Source organism: Puma concolor, chromosome D1 (genome assembly GCF_028749965.1).
Source record: "Puma concolor isolate L17-30 chromosome D1, mPumCon1.1.hap2, whole genome shotgun sequence".
Classification (NCBI taxonomy): domain Eukaryota; kingdom Metazoa; phylum Chordata; class Mammalia; order Carnivora; family Felidae; genus Puma; species Puma concolor.
Genome location: NC_141676.1, coordinates 33,642,559 through 33,666,357, shown reverse-complemented (window position 1 = coordinate 33,666,357; position 23,799 = coordinate 33,642,559). Strand labels below are relative to the sequence as shown.

The 23,799-nt window shown below is 42.0% G+C and overlaps 1 protein-coding gene across 1 annotated transcript in view; it reads right to left on the bottom strand.

Annotated features, from left to right (window-relative positions):
• Positions 1-17,226, bottom strand: part of LGR4 (leucine rich repeat containing G protein-coupled receptor 4) — a 103,936-nt gene extending 86,710 nt beyond the window's left edge. The window contains exon 1 of the mRNA XM_025928331.2: positions 16,506-17,226. Within this exon, the coding sequence (XP_025784116.2) occupies positions 16,506-16,690 (185 nt within the window). The 5' untranslated portion in view covers positions 16,691-17,226. The remainder of the gene's footprint in view (positions 1-16,505) is intronic.
• Positions 17,227-23,799: the final 6,573 nt, after the last annotated feature.

Below are 23,799 nucleotides of genomic sequence, written 5' to 3'. Positions count from 1 at the left end.
CAACAACAACAACAACAAAAACACGGGCACATTACTCTACCTGAAATGAAGCCCTGGGTGGAATTAATACATCCAATTCCTCCTGGCAGAGTATTTTCAATTCCTCGAAGAAAAGACACCTTCAATTCCACAAACTTCTACTTGGAAAATGAAACGGAAGTTCCCATAGTGTGTTGCCATGAAATAATAATAATCAAAAAAATACTCTCAAGGAAAGTTTTGTTCTCCCCTCCATTCCTTGCTAGATCAACTACACCTATATGTAAAATGAAGCAAAATAAAATGAAGACATCCCCTTGCCACTGCTGCTCCACCACTCCCTCCTGCTACCCATCCAAAGTCACACTGCTGTCCTCCCACCTATTTAACCCTACCAGCCACTGACCTGTTCCCCATTTCTATAATTTCGTCATTTCTAGAGTGTTTTAAATGGAATCGTACAGGATATGGAACCTACTGAAATTGGCTTTTTCACTAAGTATAATACCCATGTCATCTATCCATGTTGTTTCATGTATCAATAATTTGATCTTTTATTGCTGTGTACTATTCCACTGCATTGACATACCAGGTTATTATGGAATGTTGATTATATTCTTTTTATGTTTTAATTATCACTATGGGGTAAGGAGAAACTTTATATATACATATATATTTTAATGTTTATTTTTGAGAGAGAGAGAGAGAGAGAGAGAGAGAGAGGGAGGAAGCTGGGGAGGGGCAGAGAGAGAGGGGCAGGGGAGACACAGAATCCGAAGCAGGCTCCAGGTTCTGAGCTGTCAGCACAGAGCCCAACGTGGGGCTCGAACTCACAAACCGTGAGATCATGACCTGAGCCGAAGTTGGACACTTAACCAAATGAGCCACCCAGGTGCCCCAGGAGCAACTTTTTAAATCTTGTTTTACCATTGATTAAGATGGTTCATATTCCAATAGGTACTATTTTAATCAGTAATTATCTTAATCACCCCGTTCAAACCTTCTCTGACTACACTGTTTAGTGAGACCCCTTCACCCTGCTTTCTTTTTCTTCACAGTTCCTATTACCTGACCTCATGTTTATTATATATTTTTTTAAACTTTTAATGTTTATTTTTATTTTTTTTTTTAATTTTTTTTTTCAACGTTTATTTATTTTTGGGACAGAGAGAGACAGAGCATGGACAGGGGAGGGGCAGAGAGAGAGGGAGACACAGAATCGGAAACAGGCTCCAGGCTCTGAGCCATCAGCCCAGAGCCCGACGTGGGGCTCGAACTCACGGACCGCGAGATCGTGACCTGGCTGAAGTCGGACGCTTAACCGACTGCGCCACCCAGGCGCCCCAAACTTTTAATGTTTATTTTTGAGAGAGAGAGAAACAGAGACAGAGAGAGAGGGTGTGAGTAGGGGAGGGGAAGGGAGATACAGAATCCGAAGCAGGCCCCAGGCTCTGAGCTGTCTGCCCAGAACCCAACATGGGGTTTGAACTCAAGAACCAAGAGATCATGACCTGAGGCGAAGTCAGATGCTTAACCACCTGAGCTACACAGGTGCCCCTTATTGTATTTATACTGTCTGCCACCACCCCTACCTTATCCCAGGCCAGGTAAATTACGTGGGGGCGGGGATGCTTTCTGATAACTCTGTCTCCAGCACCAACAACAGTTCCTAACACATAAAGCACTTAATAAATGCTAACTTAATTTTTTAAGTATTGACTTATTGCCTCGATAATTATTACTTTAAAGTTGAAAGACTACAGATTCTAGGCACCTGGGTGGCTCAGTCAGTTGAGCGTGTGACTTTGGCTCAGGTCATGCTCTCGCGGAGTTGTGAATTTCAGCCCCACATCAGGCTCAGGGCTGTCAGAGCAAGAGTCCACTTTGGATCCTCTGTCCCCCTCTCTCTCTGCCTCCCCCTGCACTTGCACTCTCTCAAAAATAAATAAACATAAAAAAAAAAGACTACTGATTCCATGAACCATTATACAAATACAGTATTAGTAGCTCTCAAAAAATCGTTTTGAACTTTGTGTGAAAGCTTTTTATTCACCTCCACAAAACATCTACAATTTCAACAAAGTACTGGGCCCATGAAAGATTGGACAAAACACAGGAAAAAGCACAGATAATCTTAGCATCTGACAAGCTTAAGTTGCATCTGACAAGCAACTTAAGTCAAAAGTCTTTTTAAATGTTAAAGGTTTATATAATCAAAGAAAAGACCATCTTTTCTGATAATGTGTTTTATTCTCCTCTGTTTTGTTTTTTAATGTTTATTTGGGGGGGGGGGGTGCAGAGAGAGAGGGAGACACAGAATCTGAAGCAAGCTCCAGGCTCCGAGCTGTCGGCCCAGAGCCCAATGTAAGCTCGAACCCACAAACCGTGAGATCATGACCTGAGCTGAAGTCCAGCGCTTAACCGACTGAGCTACCTACCCAGGCGCCCCTCCTTTGTTTTGTTTTTAATATACTCTGGAGGGCTACCAATGGTTCTGGGCAAGTCATATGAATAAATGTAACTGGACTTCTGCCCAGTTGATGGAGAATTTAAACCAGATCAACTGTTTTGTACCAGTCTTAAAAGAAGTGGGCTGAGAAGGGAGGGAAGGTCTGAAAAATGTAAGACTCTGGCGTTCCCAGTTTATGTAACTGAAAGGTTTAGCAAATAATAAATAGATATCAGGTCTAGAAACATGTAAATGTATGTCCTTGGGAAAAATGGACTTTTGTCTCCCCCATGGAAAGAAAGTCCTAGCCTCTTTAATGAGGGGCCCATAATGCACAGAAGAGTGTTAGCACCACCGCACCAGATGACCTTTAAGATTTGGAAGGGTCCAAGTCTACAGTTTAAGAGGCCGAGGACACTTCAAGTAGAGAACGAAACAGATCTAACCTCTCTAGAACGAATTCCTCACCTATAAAATGAGCAGCTCACGACATCCACGATACGCAAGACAGATGAATGCCTACATCTAGGAGAGACAGGGAAGAATACTGTCATCTCGCCCACTCAACCAAACAACGCTGATCTGAAAAACCAAGATCTCATACCCCATTTACAAAACCTCGTTCATTACCTGTGTGACCTTCCCCGCTGTGGTTTCTTCATCTCTAAAATGGAGAGAATAACAGCATCTGCTTTAGAGGGTTATTAAGAGTATTAAATAGATAACACATGTAAAGCACTTCACATAATGCCTGGCCCTCAATAACATATATTATTATTAGCATGTAAGTGAATAACAAGATGACGATGATGGTTTATCTGTAGAGAAAGACGGACCATAAAGAAGACCAAAACCACAATGTGAATTAGATGAAAAAGGAAAATGCTTCCAGGAGAAAACCTTTAGAGCCACCAAATAACCTTCCAGCATGGGGCTGGCTGTCACCCCGTTCAAAGTCAAAACTGTGGCCACAGATTCAATCATGAACAGCTCTGCTGCTAAAGAAAAGAGCACACAGATCCAAATAGGAGTCCATCGAGTCTGTAAAATATTAACAGCTTAATAAACATCAGCTCACACAATCAACAAACACAGTGTTCAAGTCAACTGAAGAGTACCAACTAAATTAATACCAAGTTGGCTAAATGAAATGCCTTGGGGGGAAAAAGGCTCATGGGTGATGCACTTTTATGCTGACTTCCCTATAAAAACATCTTCAACAGGAGAGGCAGGAAATTCCAGTGAGTGAAAGGGAGCAGCTATATGGAAACCATCATAGTGCACACTTCGCTTTTTCATTTACTTCATCGTTTTGGTTCAAAGAGGCACATTCAGAAATTTGCTCTGTAAGAAGCAGTAAAGTCAGTATGTTAATGGATCCTCATATAACATCTAAGTGAATTCCACAAAAGAAAGAAAAAGCAAGCCAAAATGCACACAACTGATACTTACTTTGCTGACACAGAAAAACTCTATTAACATAGAAAATGATGTGAAAGCTTTCAAACAAAATACAAAACGTAAAGAGACTGACATACTTTTCAAAAAATTCTGCTGTGAATAAAAGATTACTTAATTTTACACAGTAAGTAGATTGTTTAATGTAAATTACTCCTAAATCAACTCACAGACTCCGATCGTGTGCACATACACGTAGATGTCTGTGTGCTTCTGCTGGATACTTTATGTTCGGTTCTGATCTTTTCTCCCCCTGTAAAAACCTGCAGCTTCTCACCATTTTGTTTCTGATTGTACCTTCTCCTCTTCTAATAAACTATCGACTATCCAAGTAAACTACAGGAGGTACAAACAGAGAACACCTGAGCTTCACAAACTACCACCCGCTACCTGTGGGACGTTTGGGCAAGTTACTGAACCCTTTCAGGTCTCCAGATACACAGCTATGAAATGTGAACCATGTCAGGGACCTAGGATGATTACTGTGGAAATTATAGTTAACACGTGTAACATGTCTGATACACAAGTAAGCCCAGCAATTCCTCACCAAATTTCCATTTTTTTGAATCAGAGTTTCCAGACATGGACACGCTAAAAATTCAAAATTTTGTCCCTGTAAGCAAAATGCTCCACATTGGGAGCATTTCTCCACAAGTCCTTGGAGGTATCAGAGTAACTGTCAGATGCCAAAAAGGGGGCTAAGAATTCTCTTTTGGGGTGCCTGGCTGGCTAAGTTGGCAGAGTGTGGCACTCTTGATCTCAGGGTTATGAGTTCAAGCCCCACGTTGGGCATAGAGCTTACTTAAAATAATAATAATAACAATAATTACACTCCTTTAAAAAGTATAGCCATTTAAACAAAATCCGTTTTTAACAGCTTTTGCTATTACTAATATATACCATGCTAATAATATATTGAGGCTATAAGTAGTTAGTAATATCAAACCTCACTATAGCTCTAAGACATTAAAACCCAGACCAACATTTTATTTACACTTTCCACATGACACAGGATCTCACTCCTAGGTGTTTACAAAAGTGAAATGAAAACCTACATTCATACAAAACCTCTGTGTGAATATTATATCGGCTTTATTTATAACTGCCAAAAACTGAAAGGAAGGCAAGTATTCCTCAACTGGGAAATGGACAAATCAATTGTAGCACATCCACATTATGGACTGCTCCTCAACAATAAGAAGGAATATTACAGAATAACGTGTAACAATATGGTAGAATCTCAAAAGCATTATGGCAAGTAAAAGAAGCCAGGCACACGACTACATTCTGTTTCACTCAATTTCTAGGACATTCTGGTAAATGAAAAACAACAGAAGAGAACCAAGGTAGAAAACAGTTCACCAGCTGCCAAGGACTAGGGGTGGGGACAGGGGAGGACTACAAAGGGCATGGGTGGAGGCAAAGAGATAGAAATGTTCTAGATCTGGAGAGTGGTAGTAGTCACATTACTGGATGCACTTCAACACTGGCAATGCTATACACTAAAAAAGGGTGCATTTTAGAATTGAGGGATTTGAGGGGAGTTTCCTTATGAATTCAAAGCTATGAAAGTTAAGCAGTCGAAGAAAGAAGATGGAACACCCAAGATTAAACTAGTTATTTTAGGATAAAAATGTGAAGGCACTAAAAGAAACTGGAGGACCTCAAATAGGCTCATTTGTGAAGAACCATAAAATCTAAGCTTTCAAAAATGTAACCTATCAAGAGCCAACAAATTTAAAAGAAATCTATGATACTCAAGAACTAAAAAGGGAATTATACTTATGAGAAAATGTGAGAGGCAATAATTCCTCTCAGCACACTGTTTTACAGCAATGTTTAGTGATGACACCAAGAACCATCAGAAATAGCTTCTAGATAAGATGTATACATACGTTACAGGAAAAAAAAAATGTATACATACATTTAAATATTTGGCTATATCTGGGATAATACAGGAGCTCATTTCCTTTTCCATAAATCAACTCCTGTCAAAACCAGCCCACATGTCTGGGAGACAATAAAACTAGAATTTCAGGCTGGGGTAACTTCGTTGGAAAGGACCCTGATGAAATGTATGTCTTTATCTCCTTCACCAAAGTCATGAATCTTCTCATCCTGGGATGTCACAGAGTTTTGTTTTTGTATTTTCCCCTTCTGGAATGCCACCTCAGCCAAGGTTGTGCCAAGGGCAAATTCTTTTAACACCGAAGACCTGAAAAAGGCAACTGATTTACCCCTCTTCTTCACATTCTTGGCCCTCTCCTGCCACCCCCCCACGCTTCCGCCCCCCGGATAAGCTTCCACATTGTAGATTCAGATGCCACAAAGCAAAGTTGCTAATGCTAGCTGAACTGAAACACAGTCCCCAAGTAGAAGGCTGTACTTTGCAAGAGAAACCTATAAAGGTCAATACAGCAGTACTTAGCTAGTAGACAATGACCAATTGACCTTGAACTGACAAGAAGATAAACATAGAGGCAGACAGTCCTCAAGGCATGTTCTATTGGGAATCAAGCATCCTCATTCCCAATGTGTGTATCCATTAAACCCACCACGTATCAAACCTGGGAGAACAGCATCCAAATGTCCTGCATGCCCACACACACATATACACGCACACACACACGCGCACGAACACACACACACACACACACACACACACACACACTCACACAAGTTTCCTTTGGTGAAATATACGATTAAGTCGGAAACCCACCATGCAATCAGGTCATACAAACTTAATTCAAACTGATAGTAGAAACTGATTTATCCAAAACACAAGATTCCTTTTCCACAGAATGTAGCAGGGCTTTGGAAAACACATCTGATTGCTAGCAGCACGGCCTGTGGTTAGCACACAAACTTGCCAACCTACCATGAAGTACGAAGCCTTCTGCTGCATGCCCTCACAGCCCCAGACTGTTTGCAAAGGCCAGGAATGAAATATTCCATATGTTTTCTTTGTCAGTGACATGGCTATTGAAAGCAAAGCCACGGTAGTCTCCCTGCTGAGGGACTGGGTCAAGCTATTCATGTGTAACCAGGCAGATGTCAAGATGGTAATGGGAAAAACATCCCAAACATTTTTTTTTTTTTTTTTAAAGAAAGAGATCCCGAGTAGAAAACGCACAACTGTATTTGGAACACTCAGCCAATCTAAATAGGTTGTGAGCGCCGCTGCGTATGTTAGCTGCTGCTCTGGCTTTATCATTCATTTTCAGATCAGGTCTGAATCAAAACCTAGAAAAGTTTTTAAAGTTTCTGAGAATGATTTAACTGCTTAACAAGAATGCCATCTAACTTTTTAGAAATGCAAAAGATCTTAAAGAATGGATATGGGCTCTAAAATTACTTTTAAGATAATAAGCTTCTCTTTATCTACAAAACTCGAGCATTAATCTCAAATGTAAAAAGGAACATACAAGTATCCAAATAACCAATAAAATGCCATTTTCAAAGAACTTAAAAAGTTCTCTCATCATCTGAATGTTTCTAGAAAGAACGTGATATGAAGAAAAAAGAATGCAGTAAAAGTGTCAATCCTGAGTAAATCTCATCTATCCCCAACATGGAAAATGATCTGAGAAACTACAGAAGGCATGCTTTGGCATGAGGCTTCCCAAAGAGTTAGGCATGGTTTAATGAAAATCCTGTGTTCCAAAGTCTGGAAGTAGAAAATTTGAATCTAAAGATCACACTGACACTGCCTAAGGTTACATGCCTATTGGCTGTGAGGAGAAAAAAACTGTGTTCCCTGTTAGAACAGCACCTTTCTACTGGACCAGTGCTGTTGGAATCACAGACCCAGGGGAGCCAACACGATTCCCCCCCCCCCCCCCCCCCCCGCCCCAAGCTCTCTCCTCAGGAGAAACTGTAACTCCTTCCCTCACCCCAGAAATGAGGCTTTCTTGTTAGAAAGGCAGTAGCACCACCTAAGAGAGATCTTGACAAAAGAGTATACACTACTTTCTCTCCAAGATCTTTAGTTTTTTGAATGAAAACGATCAGCCAGATAAGTAGACATTTTTTCCATCAGCACAATAGCTCACTTATGAAGTCTACAACAGCCTGTGGACCTGGTATACATTCAAAGAACAAGAGAAATAGGATTCACACACACATGCAATGGCTTAGTCACTCCCAAAAGAAAAGACAACAAATCGGGTCCTCGCCGTCACTCAAACAGGTCATGCTGAAGTTTCCTACACGTCACCCTCGAAGATAAAGTGAAGTTACCTCTTTTTGCAGATGGAAAAGCCAATTCAAAGTGGCTACATGACATGCCCACACTGATTTGGGAACTCAAGGTCATGATTCCTTGTGCCATACTCTCAAAAACAAAGTCATTTTTGAAGGCCTGTTCATAAAGATAGACCTATAAAAAGAAGACTCTGGAATAGTGACATAAAGAGCTGGATTAGTGACCATGGACTTAAAATGACCTTGGAAAGAACAGAAGGCCAACAAGAAAAGTTTCTTTCTTACGAAGATAGGAAAATACTAAGATTTAAAAAAAGGAAAAAAAAAAGAATGAAATGAAAAAAATTTTTAAAAGTAAATAATTAAATAAAAATTGAATAAACTAATCAAATGAACTACCAGAAGTAGCAGAGAAAGGATGAAAACTGATTATTATAAACTGCTAAATATCAGTAAACCCATAATGTGTATTTTTTTAAAACATGATACGAAAATATTTGAAGTGTATTAAATTCACTTAAAATCTCCTAATTAATTCTGATCATATTGTATACACATTCTGTCTGTGCTTCAATTTATGTGAGATAAGGAAAGTCTGAAGAGAACTAAAGGGCAGTTATCACTTTGGAATATGCCAAGACTAGGTGGATCTAGTGCCTAAAACAGAAGAGTGTTTGGAAAGTCTTCTAGAACAGTAAGAACCCTAAAGGTTAGTTGACGTTTTTTCTCACCCCCCAACTCCAAAGAGTCAGTAGTTTTTTTTTTTTTAAACAGTAAATTCTATGCCCAAAGTAGGGCTTGAACTCACAACTCTGAGATCAAAAGTCGCATGGTCTACCGAGTGAGCCAGCCAGGCGCCCCAAGAGTCTGTAGACCTTAAAACAGAGTTCCTAAGGTGTAAATCATTCAAGAGCTGGTGCTCTCCTTCTCTGGAGAATTCTCCCACAGGAAAGCAGCTGATATGGCTTCCACCACACAGGAAGGGGGACAACATAAAACAGAGTGGCCACCACAGGTCTCTTCCCTCCTGGAAAAATCTCATCTGCTGAGCCCTTCTCCTATGATCCATGTAGTTTCTCCAAGAGCCTCTTAGCATTTTCCCTTAGGAAAATAGGGGAAACCCAGAATTTAATCAACAGCACCACCCAATCTCTAGAGTTTCAGAGAAAGGACTGCCAACTTAGAAGCACGCCCCCTATACCTAAGAACCTTGACAGGAATGAGAATGAGGACATCCACCCGTCTCCTGGGAAAACAGTTCCAATCAAGATCTTCAGGGATGTTTTGATGTCACCCACTTGTACTAAGTTACTGTCTTCAGTTCCTACTAGAAACTGCCTGGATGAACTTCACCGCCTGAGGGGAATGGAGAAGTGAGACTCATTCCTCAGCCCTGCCTAGTATAGCTCCAAGCTGAAGGTATCATCTCCCAGCCAAATTTACATCACTCTTCTTAGGAGGGAAAATTTTCCTCAAATAAAACCTTAAAAATGTACGGGACTGTGAAGACTCTAACTCATGATTTTTCTGGATATGGGCTTCTGAAATCTGATTCAAGTATCAAAAAATATTTTGTTGTCAAGGTGCACTAAGATTTTCATTCTTTCAATGGTCAACTTTATATTTAAAACTTTGCTAAAAAAAAAAATAAATAAAAGGCTACATTATATTGTCAAAATAGAGGAAAAGAAAAAACTAGCCAATGGGGCTTCCACAACCTTTTACTTGTCTTGATTCTGAATATGTAAAAACAAATTAAATATGAAGGGTAAAGAGTCATTAAATAACTTGAAATATATTAGATATGTTTCCTCCACAAGTTTCTCACCAGCACAGACATCAGACCAGCCTGGGATACATGGCCCAGCCGCCTCCCAAAATATCTATGGTTTACATTTCCTTACAAGGCTATTCTTACATTGTTATGGGCCAACATGTTGCCACAGAGGGGTGGTTCGATGCCTTCCCCATAAGGTCTTTCAGTACAGTAACGCTAGGAGAACCAGAAAAATATTTTTTTTTAAATTTTTTTAACGTTTATTTATTTTTAAGAGAGACAGAGACAGAATGCAAGTGGGTTAGGGACAGAGAGAGAGGGAGACAAAGATCCGAAGCAGGCTCCAGACTCTGAGCTGTCAGCACAGAGCCGATGTGGGGCTCGAACTCATAAACCAATGGATCATGACCTGAGCTGAAGTTGGGCGCTCAATCAACCGAGCCACCCAGGCGCCCCCAGAAAAAAATATTTTTCAAAGACGTTCATTTCTTGGACATGGACTCTTAGAAGGGCATTCCTGAACCTCAATCACCTGCATCTAAAAAAAGAGACACCCAATGCCAAATCTTGCTGTCGACTCAGTGCCGAGGGTGAGTGCTTTTGACAATTAAGAGATGTAATGGTATCAAAACACGCTTTAGAGACTGAAAACAACCACTCCAAACTTTCAGAATTTTGACTTCATTACACTGGAAGGACCGTGCTAAACAGAGTGCCGAGCATCTACACTGTTTAACAACAAATACTTGTCTATGGGTGGGTAAATCCAGAGTAGATGACCACATAATTATACCTTGCCATTTAAAAGGGGGACTGGAGTACAAACTTGCTAAAGTCTTTAGAAATTGAGGTTATTAAATGTCTATGAACTATAAAATCACGATCTGTCTCTTGCTAAGCCTGATTTCTAAACTCAGTTTGGAACTCACCCACCTTCAGACCATAGGGCTGCTACCTGGCCTACAGTGTGACCATCAAGTACTTAAACACAAAATAAATGCCTAGAAAAGCAGACAAATTAGCCATTTGGGTAAGAGTACTAACTTGCTAAATGCCCTAGCATTTTATTCTTCCCTGGCAGGACTTAAAAATAGAGGATTTTATCATCTTAGTGAAGCTCTAAAAAAAACCCTGCAGCTCACTGAACAACGTTGGGGGCAAAAAGGAAAGAGTTATCCATATTCTTTATATATGTGAAAAGCTGTTAGCATTGTCAAAAGCTTGAAGGCTGACCAAGACAGCTAAAGGCAAGCTGGATAACACCCTTCTAAAGCCAAAACCTTGAGATCGAGCTTGAAAAATTAAAAGAGCAAAGCTGTCTTATCAAGAACACTCTGAGTTATATTAGTTACATTTTTCAGAGTGAAAGGCACATCTGGCAGGGTTTAACTTTTAACCCAGGTATACCAACAGACATTGTACTTTTATGGAAATTTATATCTTTTTTATAGAGAAAAAGTGAGAGACAGTCTTAGAAAAAATTCAATGAATCACTAAAGGATTCCTAGAACTTTACTTGCCTAATAGTTGACACAGGTTCAGAGAAATTCAAAGCAGTCAGAGATCTGTGCCATCGTCTAATCCAAAATCCACTATTTACTGATCAGAAAAATGGGAACGAAGGGATAGGTGCAAACAGGGAGACCAGAAACCAAACTCCAAACTTGCAGGCTGTCAGTACTTTTGCTATTATAAAGATGACTAAAATAAGAATTTGAGAGATAACTGACAGAGGCCAAGAAAATGCCTAAACTTGCCTGGATCCACCTACCAGTACAAAACTTTGATCTTCCCTAAGAGATTAAGTTGTCAAATGTTACCTTACAATTCTAATGTTGAGAGCCAAGTGCCTGGACTTTAAATGCTTGATACCATAACTGTCACTAGCATTTGGTTCGGCTAGAAATCATAAAACATTAGTGGTTACTGCAAAACCTTTAGGGGCTCCCAATGAGAATTAGCGTTCAAGTCCTAGGTATTGTTCAGACCACACCCAGCACATTGTTGCCTCCAGAAGGCAGTGAGTTCCCCATTCAATGGAAATATGCCAGGAGAGTTGGGACAAATGCAGAAGCTTCCTGGGTGGGTGAGAGATTCCATGATTTAGACCATACACTTCCCTTAACAGACAGGATGCAAGAAATGTATAAAGAATAACAATCAAATTCAAGAGAAAGAAAACTCTTGGCAGTTAAGAGCTGTTTATTTTCTTGTTCTACAGGTGAAGAAACCAAGGCCCTGAGGGGTTAAGCATGTCACGAGCTCAAGGTCACTTGTGTGATTTGCGGGCAGGTCTGGAAATGGCTCTCCATATGCCCAGCAGAATGCTCTTTCTTCTCTTGTATTTAAAGAGAACCCAGTAGTTCATTAGTTTGTAAAAATAAAGGATCTATACTTAAAGATGTTCATGTGTTGGCCTCATTTAGCAGAAAGTTCAATTGTACGAGATAATAATACATCTCTAGAAAGACCCACCACACAAACTAACATTAAAATAATTCAGGTATCGAGGGATATCAAAACTCTACCATCAAGAAAGATACAAATATTTACCACTAATGACTGACCTGCCTGAGAATACAGTAGACATCGGAGGAAGCATAAGAAAATACTTTCAAGTGATACTATTAAAAGAAGAAACGTATTTGATGTAGTGAAAAAAAAAAAAAAAAAAGCACATAGTGAAAAAAAAAGCACATCTTAAGGAAGAATCTGAGATGATGCTTCCAACAGAAAAAAAAGCAACAGGTTATTTTTAAAAACACTTCAAAGCCTCTCCGGTAACCATGAATTCTGTACAGAAAGCTCGATAACCTGCCCAACGTACAGGGTACACACACTGGGAAGGTTGGAGAGATTATGACTAATTATATGGAAGTGAGGACGTTGAGTAACTTTTTGTACAGTATCCAAATTACTGAAACAGAATGATTTTATTTTCCAAGTGTTAAGCCATACCCACAGGAAACAAGCAAGGCTATTCTACCCTAGCAAAGCGCCTTAGCCAGTCATGCATTCTGCAGCAAGTCTCCATGGCAAATTTCCTAACACACACTTCTAAACACAAAGAACTCCTCCTCCAAGTGAGTGGTAATGAAGAGGCTTGAGCAACTTCACATAGAACAAAATCCTGCTGCTCCTGGGATCTTTTATGAGAGGATCATAACATTATCGACAGCTTGCCATCCTAAAATTATGTGAGAATTATAAATTAGAACTTCTGGGAGCTACAAGCAGCCTTAGATGTAATCTAGTGAATCCAATTATTTCATGTTTTCAGATGAGGAAATGGTTACTAAATAAAAAAGAAAAGAAAAGAAGGGAGAATGACTTGCCCAAGGCCACATAATATTTAGTGGCATGGTAAGGACGAACCAAGGGATCAAAGCCACGCAAACAGCCTGTGTGGTCTTAAAACTGGTCACCAGACATAATCTAGGATGTGGAAACCTATGCTCTGGTTCTACGGCTTCCAGACGTCAAGGTAACCACACATAAACCAGAGGACACACATATGCAAACCCCTCCCCATCACCTCTGTGATTTCATCCCTCTCTCCCCACAGTCTAGATTCTGGGAGTGTAGGTGATTCAGAGTGACCTATTACCATTAATATAGGAATAGCCTTGAATCCCTCTGATAAAATAAACTTTGGAATTTTAATACTAGTAAGGTTACTTCCCTCAAAACACCGCGGGGTGAATTGTGACAAGCCAGTGCATTGTGACACAGGATTGAGAACTGCTATTGCAAAACATAAATAATCACTACAGGTGCAGCAAATAGTGTGAACACAGGAATCCCATCAACAATACTGAGATTATGTCTGACTCTGCCCCCAGACTCGGATAAAGCAGCTTTCAGCAGGAAATAGACACTGTTGGACTGAACAAGTTTAAACGAGCCTGAAGGAGAAGACGCAGGTATCCTCTCTCTGGGGCCTCCTCAAATCTGGACAAAAGACTAAATGCTGAGAGTGCTGAATTTGGCAATCTTGTGTGGGAATGATGTCTGAATCCCAAGCCCCGACTCTTCCCTCAGTGTGGCGTTAAGTTCCTCTCTAATCACTGCAACCTTTTTAGGTGCCTGCTGTGTACCAGGCTCTGTGGACTCCAAGCCGAGTAAAATAAAAGCTCTGCTCTTTGTCAGCCCAGGGTCTCCAACGTGGGATGCATTCATTCCCCCCGGCAGAGGGGAGGATGTTACACCATTGAGCCAGGAGAAGAAAATAAAATCACTCTGATTAATCAATCTTTCTCATCTTTTTAACTTGTATCTGTGTAATTTTATGGGTGTACATGCTCCAGAAATTAGGAATAGGTAAACAAAAGTTTGGGACCATGGATCTAATCCCCTGGTGCGTGTGGCTCACTAAAGCTACAGTGGGACAACAGATCAGACATACTTGGGAAAAGACCCCAGGTGATCGCAAATCAATTGGAGTGTGCAAACCGACAGCACCTGTCCATGCTCAACATGGCCTTTGAGATTCACTTGGACTAGCTGGTTTCCCAAAATGCAAACACACTGCCCTTGAAATGCCCTATAAATGGGGTACTCACATAACATATACTTTTGAGGATGAAATGATGAGTACTGGGAATGAAATAAGGAGTTATCTGTATACTCTGGCTATAGGTCACAAGTGGAAGAGGAAAATGTTACACATTTGCTCACCACAGCAGCTCAGGAAGTGCCATGATGGTGCTAGTTTAGACGATCTAATGGGGACAGGTGCCAATGATTTTTGTTTCCCATGCCTTGAACAGTAAGTTCTGTAAAGGCTCCACGTCGAGAAGAGAGCATTTCACCACCTCCAGTGAGTTCTAAAGGAAGATGCTCTACACAGCAGTGTGCTCTCTTAAAAATGTAACATTTCTTTGTGGTTTTATGCACTAATGTAAAACAGTCCCTCTCCTTATGGGACAAGTCTACCCATCAAAACTGGGGAAATCTGCTAAACAAGGTCTTTACAACTGGTCAAAATAGTAAAAACATGGCTTTCTATGAATAGAGGGGCTTGAGAGGTTTCAGGTAAGGAATCTCTGCTGCATGAATTCCCTAAGTTTCACGAGAACAGGAAAAAAACAAAAAACAAAAAAACAAAAAAAAAAAAAACAAGAAAACCAGCCCTATCTCCTCTACTCAATCTTCTTTCCCTCACTGCTCCCGGGTCCCACGCAAACCTGCCGGTGTAATGTACCTGTTTGTGGGCACACCGCTCTTCACTGCAAAATTAATTTCTTTCAGTGAAAAGTTCAGCTCCACCATACTGGAGGAAAATGACTTCAAATACATAACGAACACGTGACACAGGAAAAATAAAGAGGGGGAGCTGGAGGCAAAGAATGAGACAGGTTTAAGGCAACAGACTGCAATCCTCAATAAAATCCCACTGGCAGACAGCAATAAGCTGAACCCACCTGGAAACACAGCAATGCTTTGGCCTGCACAGCAAGGATGTCTTCACAGGGTCAGTTATTCCTTTAACATTGTTTATTTCTCAGAGTTCCTTTTCCTTGGTCGTAAGGTAAAAGGAAATTCCCTTCACCCAAGGACCTCTCAGAATCCCGTCCTTCTCAAACAGCTCTTTCATGGCTCTTGATTGAATCACTCTGGCCACACAACACAAGAGCCGGTGCGCACACCAAGCCCTGCATTCAATTACCCTATTCTTTCTCTATTGGCGGTATTTGCCAATACCACCTACAACACCTATTTCAGAGTCCTCTGCTTTTCTGAAGGGAATGTCTAAAGCCTCAGGTCCCCCTTTGAGGAGGGGGGATTTTAGAAGTCAGAACCATCTGAGTGGCCTTCCCAGCCTCAGGCAGCTCAAAAGAAAGATACAAGAGAAAACTGCTGCCTTCCATTCTGGTTGGGCAGATTCTATGCTCCGGAACTTCGATTTTCTTTCAACAGCCTGTACTTCAGGTCAGCATTCCTTCTTTAAAAGGCCTAGTTGGGTGAGGAGAGTATTTTCACCAAAAGAAACCTGCAGTTTCCTCCCCCTCCTCCTGTCTTGTTTTTACCCGGTTCCCCCGCGCGCTCCGGAACCCTGGGCGTTAATCGGTGAGTCCAGAGCGGAACTGGACCGAGGTGCCAAGTCGCTCTACCTGGATGAGGCCAAACTGGAAGGGGATTTGCCCTGTACATTGGCACAGGTGTGTCTTCTCCCCTCATGCTGGAACCCTGAAGGCTCCAGGTGTTTCCCCCACGAAGCGTGCCTAGGTCTGCAGACTCAGGCCAAGTTCTAGGCGCCCTCAGCCTGCCCGTTGCGAAGCTGTCGCCAGCTGAGCGGGGCCCCGCGTGAGAAGGGAAGGTCTCCTGAAAAGGCTGACAGGGGCAAGCGTTTCCAGATTCCACCCTCCGGCTTGGCCCCAGATGCACTTGGGAGGGGGGGGGGGCGGTGACTGTGCCCTAAAAGTCTGGGAAAAAGAGCCACTCGCGGCTCGGACCCGGGCTGGCACAGTTTGTAAAGCCCGCCGTGCAGGAGTGGGTGCCCAGCACCCCACACACAGGTGACCCGCGCCCCAGTCCTCGGGACGCTTGTGGGTGGGTGGGGTGGGATTGACACCGGCTCCCCCCCCCCCCCCAGCAGCCGTCTGCCCCCCTCCCCGGCACCCGGACCCCGGCACTCACAGCGCTTGGGTGAAGGCGCTGAGCCCCTCGGGCACGGCCGTCAGCCCCTTCCCGGAGCAGTCCACCCGACGGTCGCCGTCGCAGCTGCAGGGCGCCGCGCAGAGAGGCGGCGCCGCGCCGCTGGGCTCGGCCGAGCCGCGCAGCCCCAGGGCGAGGAAGCAGAGTAGCCCCAGCGGGCCCGGCATTGCTGCGGCCGCCTCCTGCGCCGGCCTCTCCCGCGGCGCGGCTCGCTCGGCGCGCCTCCGCTGCCCTCCGACGCCCCCCGCCGCCCCGGGGCGGCCGGCCTGCGGGCTGGGGCGGGGGCTCTCCCCTCTCGGCAGTCGCGCGGGCTGGGCCCCTTCAACAGTCCGCGGCAGCAGCGCAGGGACGCGGCGCTCCGGAGTTTCGCCCTTCCCGCTGCTCCATGGAAGCGCAGAGGCAGCCCCGCTCGTCCGGCGGCTCAGACCAGCCGGCCCGGCCGTGCGCAGCTGCGGGGGCCGCGCTCTGCCATCGTACCCGCCGCCCCGTCCCCGGCCTCCCGCCGCAGCCGCTCTTCAAGGTTGCGGAGCGCAGCCTTCAGCCATGCCGGCCCCTCGCCCCAGCCCCCGCCCGGCTCTCGTACAAACACCCAGGCTCCTGCTCGCTCTCTCGCCGCCGCGGCTCAATCTCCTCCCGTCCTTTTCCCTTCTAGGGTTGCACGCTCGGGTTCCCAAGCCCCCAGCCGCTGGGTTATGCAAATCACTTAGGTACATGCAAAACTAACCCTTCTCCCGGAGCGCCATTGGCCCGCGGAGGTCTCGAGCTCATTATTATGCAAGGAGGGGAGCCGCCACAGGCCAAGAGTAGGACCAGAGGGGCGTGTTTATCGGGCGTGAGTGACAAGGTGGTGGTGGTGGTGGTGGTGGTGGTGGTGGTGGTTCAAGGCAAAAATCCCTGGTTTGGCCAGATGTGTGTGGCAGGTCGTGAATGGAAGGTAGAAGGATCTGAATATGTAGACTCTGTTTTTCTCCCTCCCCCACCCGTCTTCTTCCCTCTGCAGAAACTGGATCTCCTAAATTGGACGACCTGAAAACTAGAACTTGCCTCCAGCGTTCAGTTAAGTTTCAAATGACTCTCCACTGTTCCCAAAGGGTGAGGACTTTGGGAGCTGTGGAAATGGAAAAAAGATTTTGAAGAGCAGGGAGCAAGCCCCCCTTAATCTGACAGAGTTAAGTGTTAGCTATGTATTGAATTAAAGCGGTGTACCCCCACAAGCCTGTCACTTCACCTGAGATCTTTATACCTGTGTTGATATGCACGTTAGTATGGGAGGCTACATGTGAGCGGTTAACCCGCGACGTTACAAAGTTTTGGTGATCTCGATTCAGACTGTTTTCTCACGTACTGTAAAATCCTAAAACCCAGGAATCTTGCAAGGGGCAAAAGAGGTGATGTTTCTGAACACGGGACACTTTCTCCAGACAAGAAAACATTTGAGTGCTAGATGACTACCACTGAGAAGCCAGCAGCAACTTTGGTGTCAGGTAATTATGAGCATTCCTTTCTCTTGTAGACTTTTGTGGCTTAATAGACCCCATAGAATCATTATTTGCATCAAATTCTGCTTTGTGGGCACCTCCTTTCTTACTTTCCACTATGCCTTCAAGTTATTTTACTCTACATTAGAGACATTTTTCATGAATACTTTAAGGAAGGCAGGGTTTAAAATGCCACTAGTTTATAGTTTACCATTCATGTCACCTAAGTAAAATTAAGGAAAATGGAAATAAATTGATAACGGACCTAAGAAGTTTAAAATGAAACCTTGCTATCATCTTTGCATTTGAGAGTTTATCTTTAAAAAATAATGCCCAGTTGGACATGCGACTAATATACAATAAATTTATTTATATGCTAGAAAGTCAATAAATATAAACATGCCTTGACTTCAAGATTTTATGAATGACATATTTCCTCTAATTGTGGGTCTGAAAGAGAACGTAAAGACAGATGGACAACCCTCTGGTTTTATAGATAAGAAATCTGAAGCTCTCTGGTATTGTACTCTGCCTAAGATCATCACAGAACAACCTGGGCTCCTGTGTCCTTGTCTGATGCCCTTGGAGCCTTCCCTAAATTGGTGCCCATTGTCTAAATCATTTCCATTATTTTCTAGCAGCTCTCAAGAGCAAGTGAAGTGAGGCAAAATTGTAAATTTGGTTTCTTTAGTTGATTCTCTTAAGATCGCTTATTTATTTATTTATTTATTTATTTATTTATTTATTTCTATTTTTGAGAGAGACAGAGACAGAATGAGAGTGGGTTAGGGGCAGAGAGATTGGGAGACACAGAATCCGAAGCAGGCTCCAGGCTCTGAGCTGTCAGCACAGAGCCTGACGCGGGGCTCGAACTCACGAACCCTGAGATTATGACCTGAGCCGAAGTAGGACACTCAACTGACTGAGCCACCCAGGCGCCCCAAGATTGCTCTTTTATAACAACATGGAAAGATGACAGAATTTTTCTTGCCAAGATTTCACTTTCTTTTGCTGCTTTAAAATGAGAATTGTATATTATACTGATTGATTGATTGATTGATTGATTTTTGCCCAAATATGGAGACTGTATAAGGGTATATAGAGGCTCTGCCTGCTGGGCGAAGGTGCCCCATTACAGAAATAAAAACAGGGAGATTGTGGGGATTCCCCCATAATGCTATAATGATTGAATTTCATTTTTTTTGTGAATTACTTCTAATTTACAAAAAGAACAAAAATCAGAATTCACAGCAATCAGCTTAAGAAACAAAATCTTACATGGGGCACCTGGGTGGCTCAGTTGGTTAAGCATCTGACTTTGGCTCAGGTCATTCTGCTTCGTGAGTTCAAGCCCCACATCAGGTTGTCTGCTGTCAGCACAGGGCCCATCTCAGATCCTCTGTACCCCTCTCTATCTGCCCCTCCCCTGCTTGCACATTCTCTCTCTCAAAATAAATAAATAAACAAACAAACATTAAAATAAATATTAAAGACAAACAGAAACAAAATGTTACAAATGTATTCAAAGCTCCCTTTGTATCTCTCTCCAATCTTTTTCCACCTGAGAAGTCAGCTACTTTCCTAAACTTTGTAGTTAATTCCCATGAATATTTTCAGCATTTTCATACTTTTCTTATGTGTGTATCCCTAAATAACATATAGCATTGTTTTGCAAATATAAATAATATCATTCTGTACTCCTGTACAACTTGCTTTTTTTCATGCAGCCTGTGATCTTTATGAAATATGTGGCTATTATGAGTTCATTTTTATTACTATACAGTGTTCCGTTTAAAGAGTGTACTCAGTATATATCTATTCTATTGTTAATATCAAGCTTATTTCTATTTTTTCTAACAACGCTACCATGAATATTCTTGTATCCTTTGTTCATACCTGCAAGAGTTTCTCCAATATGCATTTCCTTTGTATGTGTGTGCATGTGTGTGTGTGTGTAGGGGTGGATTATATGCACTCACCATTATCGGATGTTGTCAAATTGCTTTCAAACGTGATGGTACCTACTTGTGCTTCTGGCAGCAGAGAATAAAAATTCCCATTACTCTATATGCTACCAACACCTGATGTTGTAAGACTTAAATATTTGCAGATCTGATGCATATGAAATGCAATCTCAGTGTACTTTAAATTTGAATTCCCCTGATTACAGCTGCATCTTTTCATGCATTTATTGAATGTTCCAGTGTGTTCTTCGGTACATTGCCTATTCATTTCCTTTGCCTGTTTGTTTTCTATTGGGTCCTTTGTATCTGCTTTTATTGTTTAGGGCCAGATAGTAAATACTTTGGGCTTTGTCAGCCATATGGTCTCTGTCACAGTTATTCAATTCTGTCATTGTAGCATAAAAGTCACCAAAAATAATACATAAACAAATAGACATAGCTGTGTTCCAATAAAACTTTTTGGGCAAAAATAGATGTTGGACTAGTTCTGGCCCATTGGCCATAGTTTACCAGCCCTGTTTTATAGGTGCTAATCCCTTATTGAGATCAGATTATTTTTGAAAACCATTTGTAGGATTATGTAAAATTCACAGGGACATACCTCAAAGGTGACCATCTTTTCTTGCAAGTTGAGATCAAGCACTTTATAATTTCTGGTCTCTGGAGTGAGCTCGTGCTGATGATTTATTGCAGAATGAGCTAAAAAGAACAAATTGCAAGGCAAAAAAATGACCCTCTTTCTGGAATGAATGCCAGAAAGAGTCCTGGGGCACTTAGGGTTTATCTAATTCTCCATCCAAAAGGCACCCCAAATATTTTTGACCTAAGACAATCACATGACTGATGAAAAATAGCTACCGACTTTATAAAAGCAAGGGTGCCAAACCACCACTCAAAGTTAGAAGCTGAATATGTATATTAAAAATATATATGTGTTTATATATACACACAAACATATAAATGGGTATCTTTATGTGTGTATACATATATGAACATTTCAAACTGTGAGCAATTCAGGGGATAAAGAAAACATATCACACCCATCAGGTATCTGGTATGTATCCAGTTTGAATCCTCAAGATAAATGCTATTGTTTCTATGCTCTGATTCTTCCACATTTGCATCTGGGGCCTTAGGATGGAGGAGCTCCCACACTGGCTCAGAGGCTTACAATCTTTCTACCTTGGTCTCAAATAGGTGCTTTCACCCACTTGTCCTTTTCTTCTGTGTTTCAAGGTCCCTAGAGTGGTCATTCCTCTTGTGCACAGGACCTAGTTTTTAGGGATAATTTAAAATAGCAATCATTTTGAAGCACAAAAACAACAATGTAAAATTGTTGACAAATTAAAAACATCCTTTTAAGTTGCACTTGTGACCAAATGTGGGCTTCTGACCCCCTTTCCTCTACTGCCACATGTGCAGAACTGATAGATCTTGGGATGTGAGGACCGGCATAAGGCTTCCCGTGTGACTGACTGATGGCCATTCTGGAAGTCACCCCTTTTCAGGACATCGCCAAAGAGTTCTTAGTTTCTTGGCCTGGTTGCATATCCTGGGGTCAGAGGTCCTTTCTGGTAGTTCTGAAGACCCATATTGATCCCAAATTTCAAAACATTTCAATAAATATCAGAAATGTTTTCTTATCCATGCCCAATCCTTTCTAAATCTAATTTGCTTATCCTGAATTTCCCTTTCAAATCTAACCCAAGAGGTGAATGACCCTCAAGGGAACAATTTCTGAATGACAGAACCACACGTGGATCCCAAGGCCTATGCGCATAAACTACAAAGAGGAACACAACTAGGCAAAGGTAAATACCCATGACAGAAGCCAGACAATGCAACAGATAGAAAAGTAAAAGTAAAAAAAAAAAACAAACCAAAAAAACAGAATAGAAATCCAGAAAGATTATCTCCTAGTCACACTGAGAATTTGTTCAGACCAAAGAATTAACACAAAGTTCAGTCACAGAATTGGGTTCCTTTTTACTCTCTCAGAATTCCAGATAAAACTTTGAACGTTTTAAGAAGACTCTAGCATGAAACAATATTTCAAAGAACTTCATGCAACATGTCTGCGTCCCATAAAACGTGCTTACAGAAGACCAGAACTTGGGGGTAGCTCTGCTATGGACCCTGACATAGCCTGGGAAGCTTTTCTTTGTCTGCATGAATGTATTTGAAAAGAAACCTAGAGAAAGGGGCACCTGGTGGCTCAGTTGGTTAACTGCCTGACTTTGGCTCTGGTCATGATCTCGTGGTTCATGAGTTCAAGCCCCACATCAGGCTCTGTATTCACAGAATCCCAAGCTGCTTGGGATTCTCTCTCTTTCTCTTTCTCTGCCCCTCCCCAATTCATGCTTTCTCTTTCTCTCAAAATAAATAAATAAACTTAAAAAAGATCTAGAGAAGACGGCCATAAGAGAATTCAGACTCAAAGACAAGCTATGGGTAGACAGAGAGAGAAGGTATCATATTCTGTAGTTTCTTTTTTTCCTGACCTGGACACCTAATATTGTGTATCAAGAAAGACACTATTAAACACCTCCTAGGTAATTTCAAAACCTTTCTTTTTGTCTAGTGATGGTTACCATGACTGTCTTCAAAATAAGGAGTGGCAGTCGTGGTGAAAACTTTAACAATCCTAGGGGTTTTGAAAATGATTTTAAAAACTTTTTTGAAATAAAAAAAAAATCAGAGGCAATGCTTTTAAAAACACAGGCAAACTACCAACCATCTATAATTGTCAAGATTACCTGAGAAAGGAGCAAAGAAAACCACAAAAAACTAGATCAACAGTGTTGAAAGTTAGGGTGATGTCAAAAATGCTCTTCTTGGAGTCTGGTTGGCAAAATCTGGTACTATTTACTAAACTCTCTCTCTCTTTTTTTTTGGTCTCATGTTAGTGTTGAAACATACAAATTCAGTTCGTAGAACACAATGAGGAAAGTTTAAAAATTTTGCAATATGAAAGAACAAATGGAGGACCTGGAGGTGATAAAGAAACATAGTAACTTTGCCAGTTTGCTCCTTTTATACCAAAATAGCACAAACTTGTCAAGCTTTTCAACATTTTCTGGATTTTTTTTTCAAGGAATTTTTACCATGTACCTACCCCTCAGAATCTACCCTGCTAGGGAACAAAAAGGTGAGATTAATGCATGTCAGTCTACATGTAAATCACCTGGGGAAGATTTTAAAAATAGAAATTCCACCTCCACTGATTCTTCTATCATAGGTCTGGGATGAGGCCCTGGATTCTCAAGATTTAAAAAGTTCCTGATTCTGATGTAGACTCCACCCAAATTTATGACTCTCTGCTAGGAGACTGTGCAAGTTTGGATCCTTTGAGAAGCAAACACTGATAGCAGGATTGCTCACACAAGAGATTTATTAGGGGAAATGTTTCCGAGGGAAAATGGGGGAGGGGACGGAGGGAGATATTTAAAGCCATGAAACTGAGATGCAGGTTTGACTCCAGGTCAGGAGAGAAGGAAGGACAAGAGACTGGGTGAGTCTTGGACAAAAGTAGCGTTCTTCCAAGGTTTGGCAAGACCAATGGGGAGACCCCCAAGAGAAAATCACCATTAGAAGAGTCCCATGTCTCCTGAGCACACTTGCCTTAGTGCCTTTGCTGTTGTACTCAGTCACTGACTAGGTCCAGCCTGGGAAAAATGTGGTGAAGGATATTCCAGTAGGACTGTCAGTCAGTTAGCCTCCCTACAGTCAGAGGTATGTTTCCTGGCAACCTCACAAAAGAAGGTATGACAGGGGGTCCCACCCTTCAAGCAGCTTCCAATCCAATTTAATTTATGGAATTTAGAAAATTTAGGA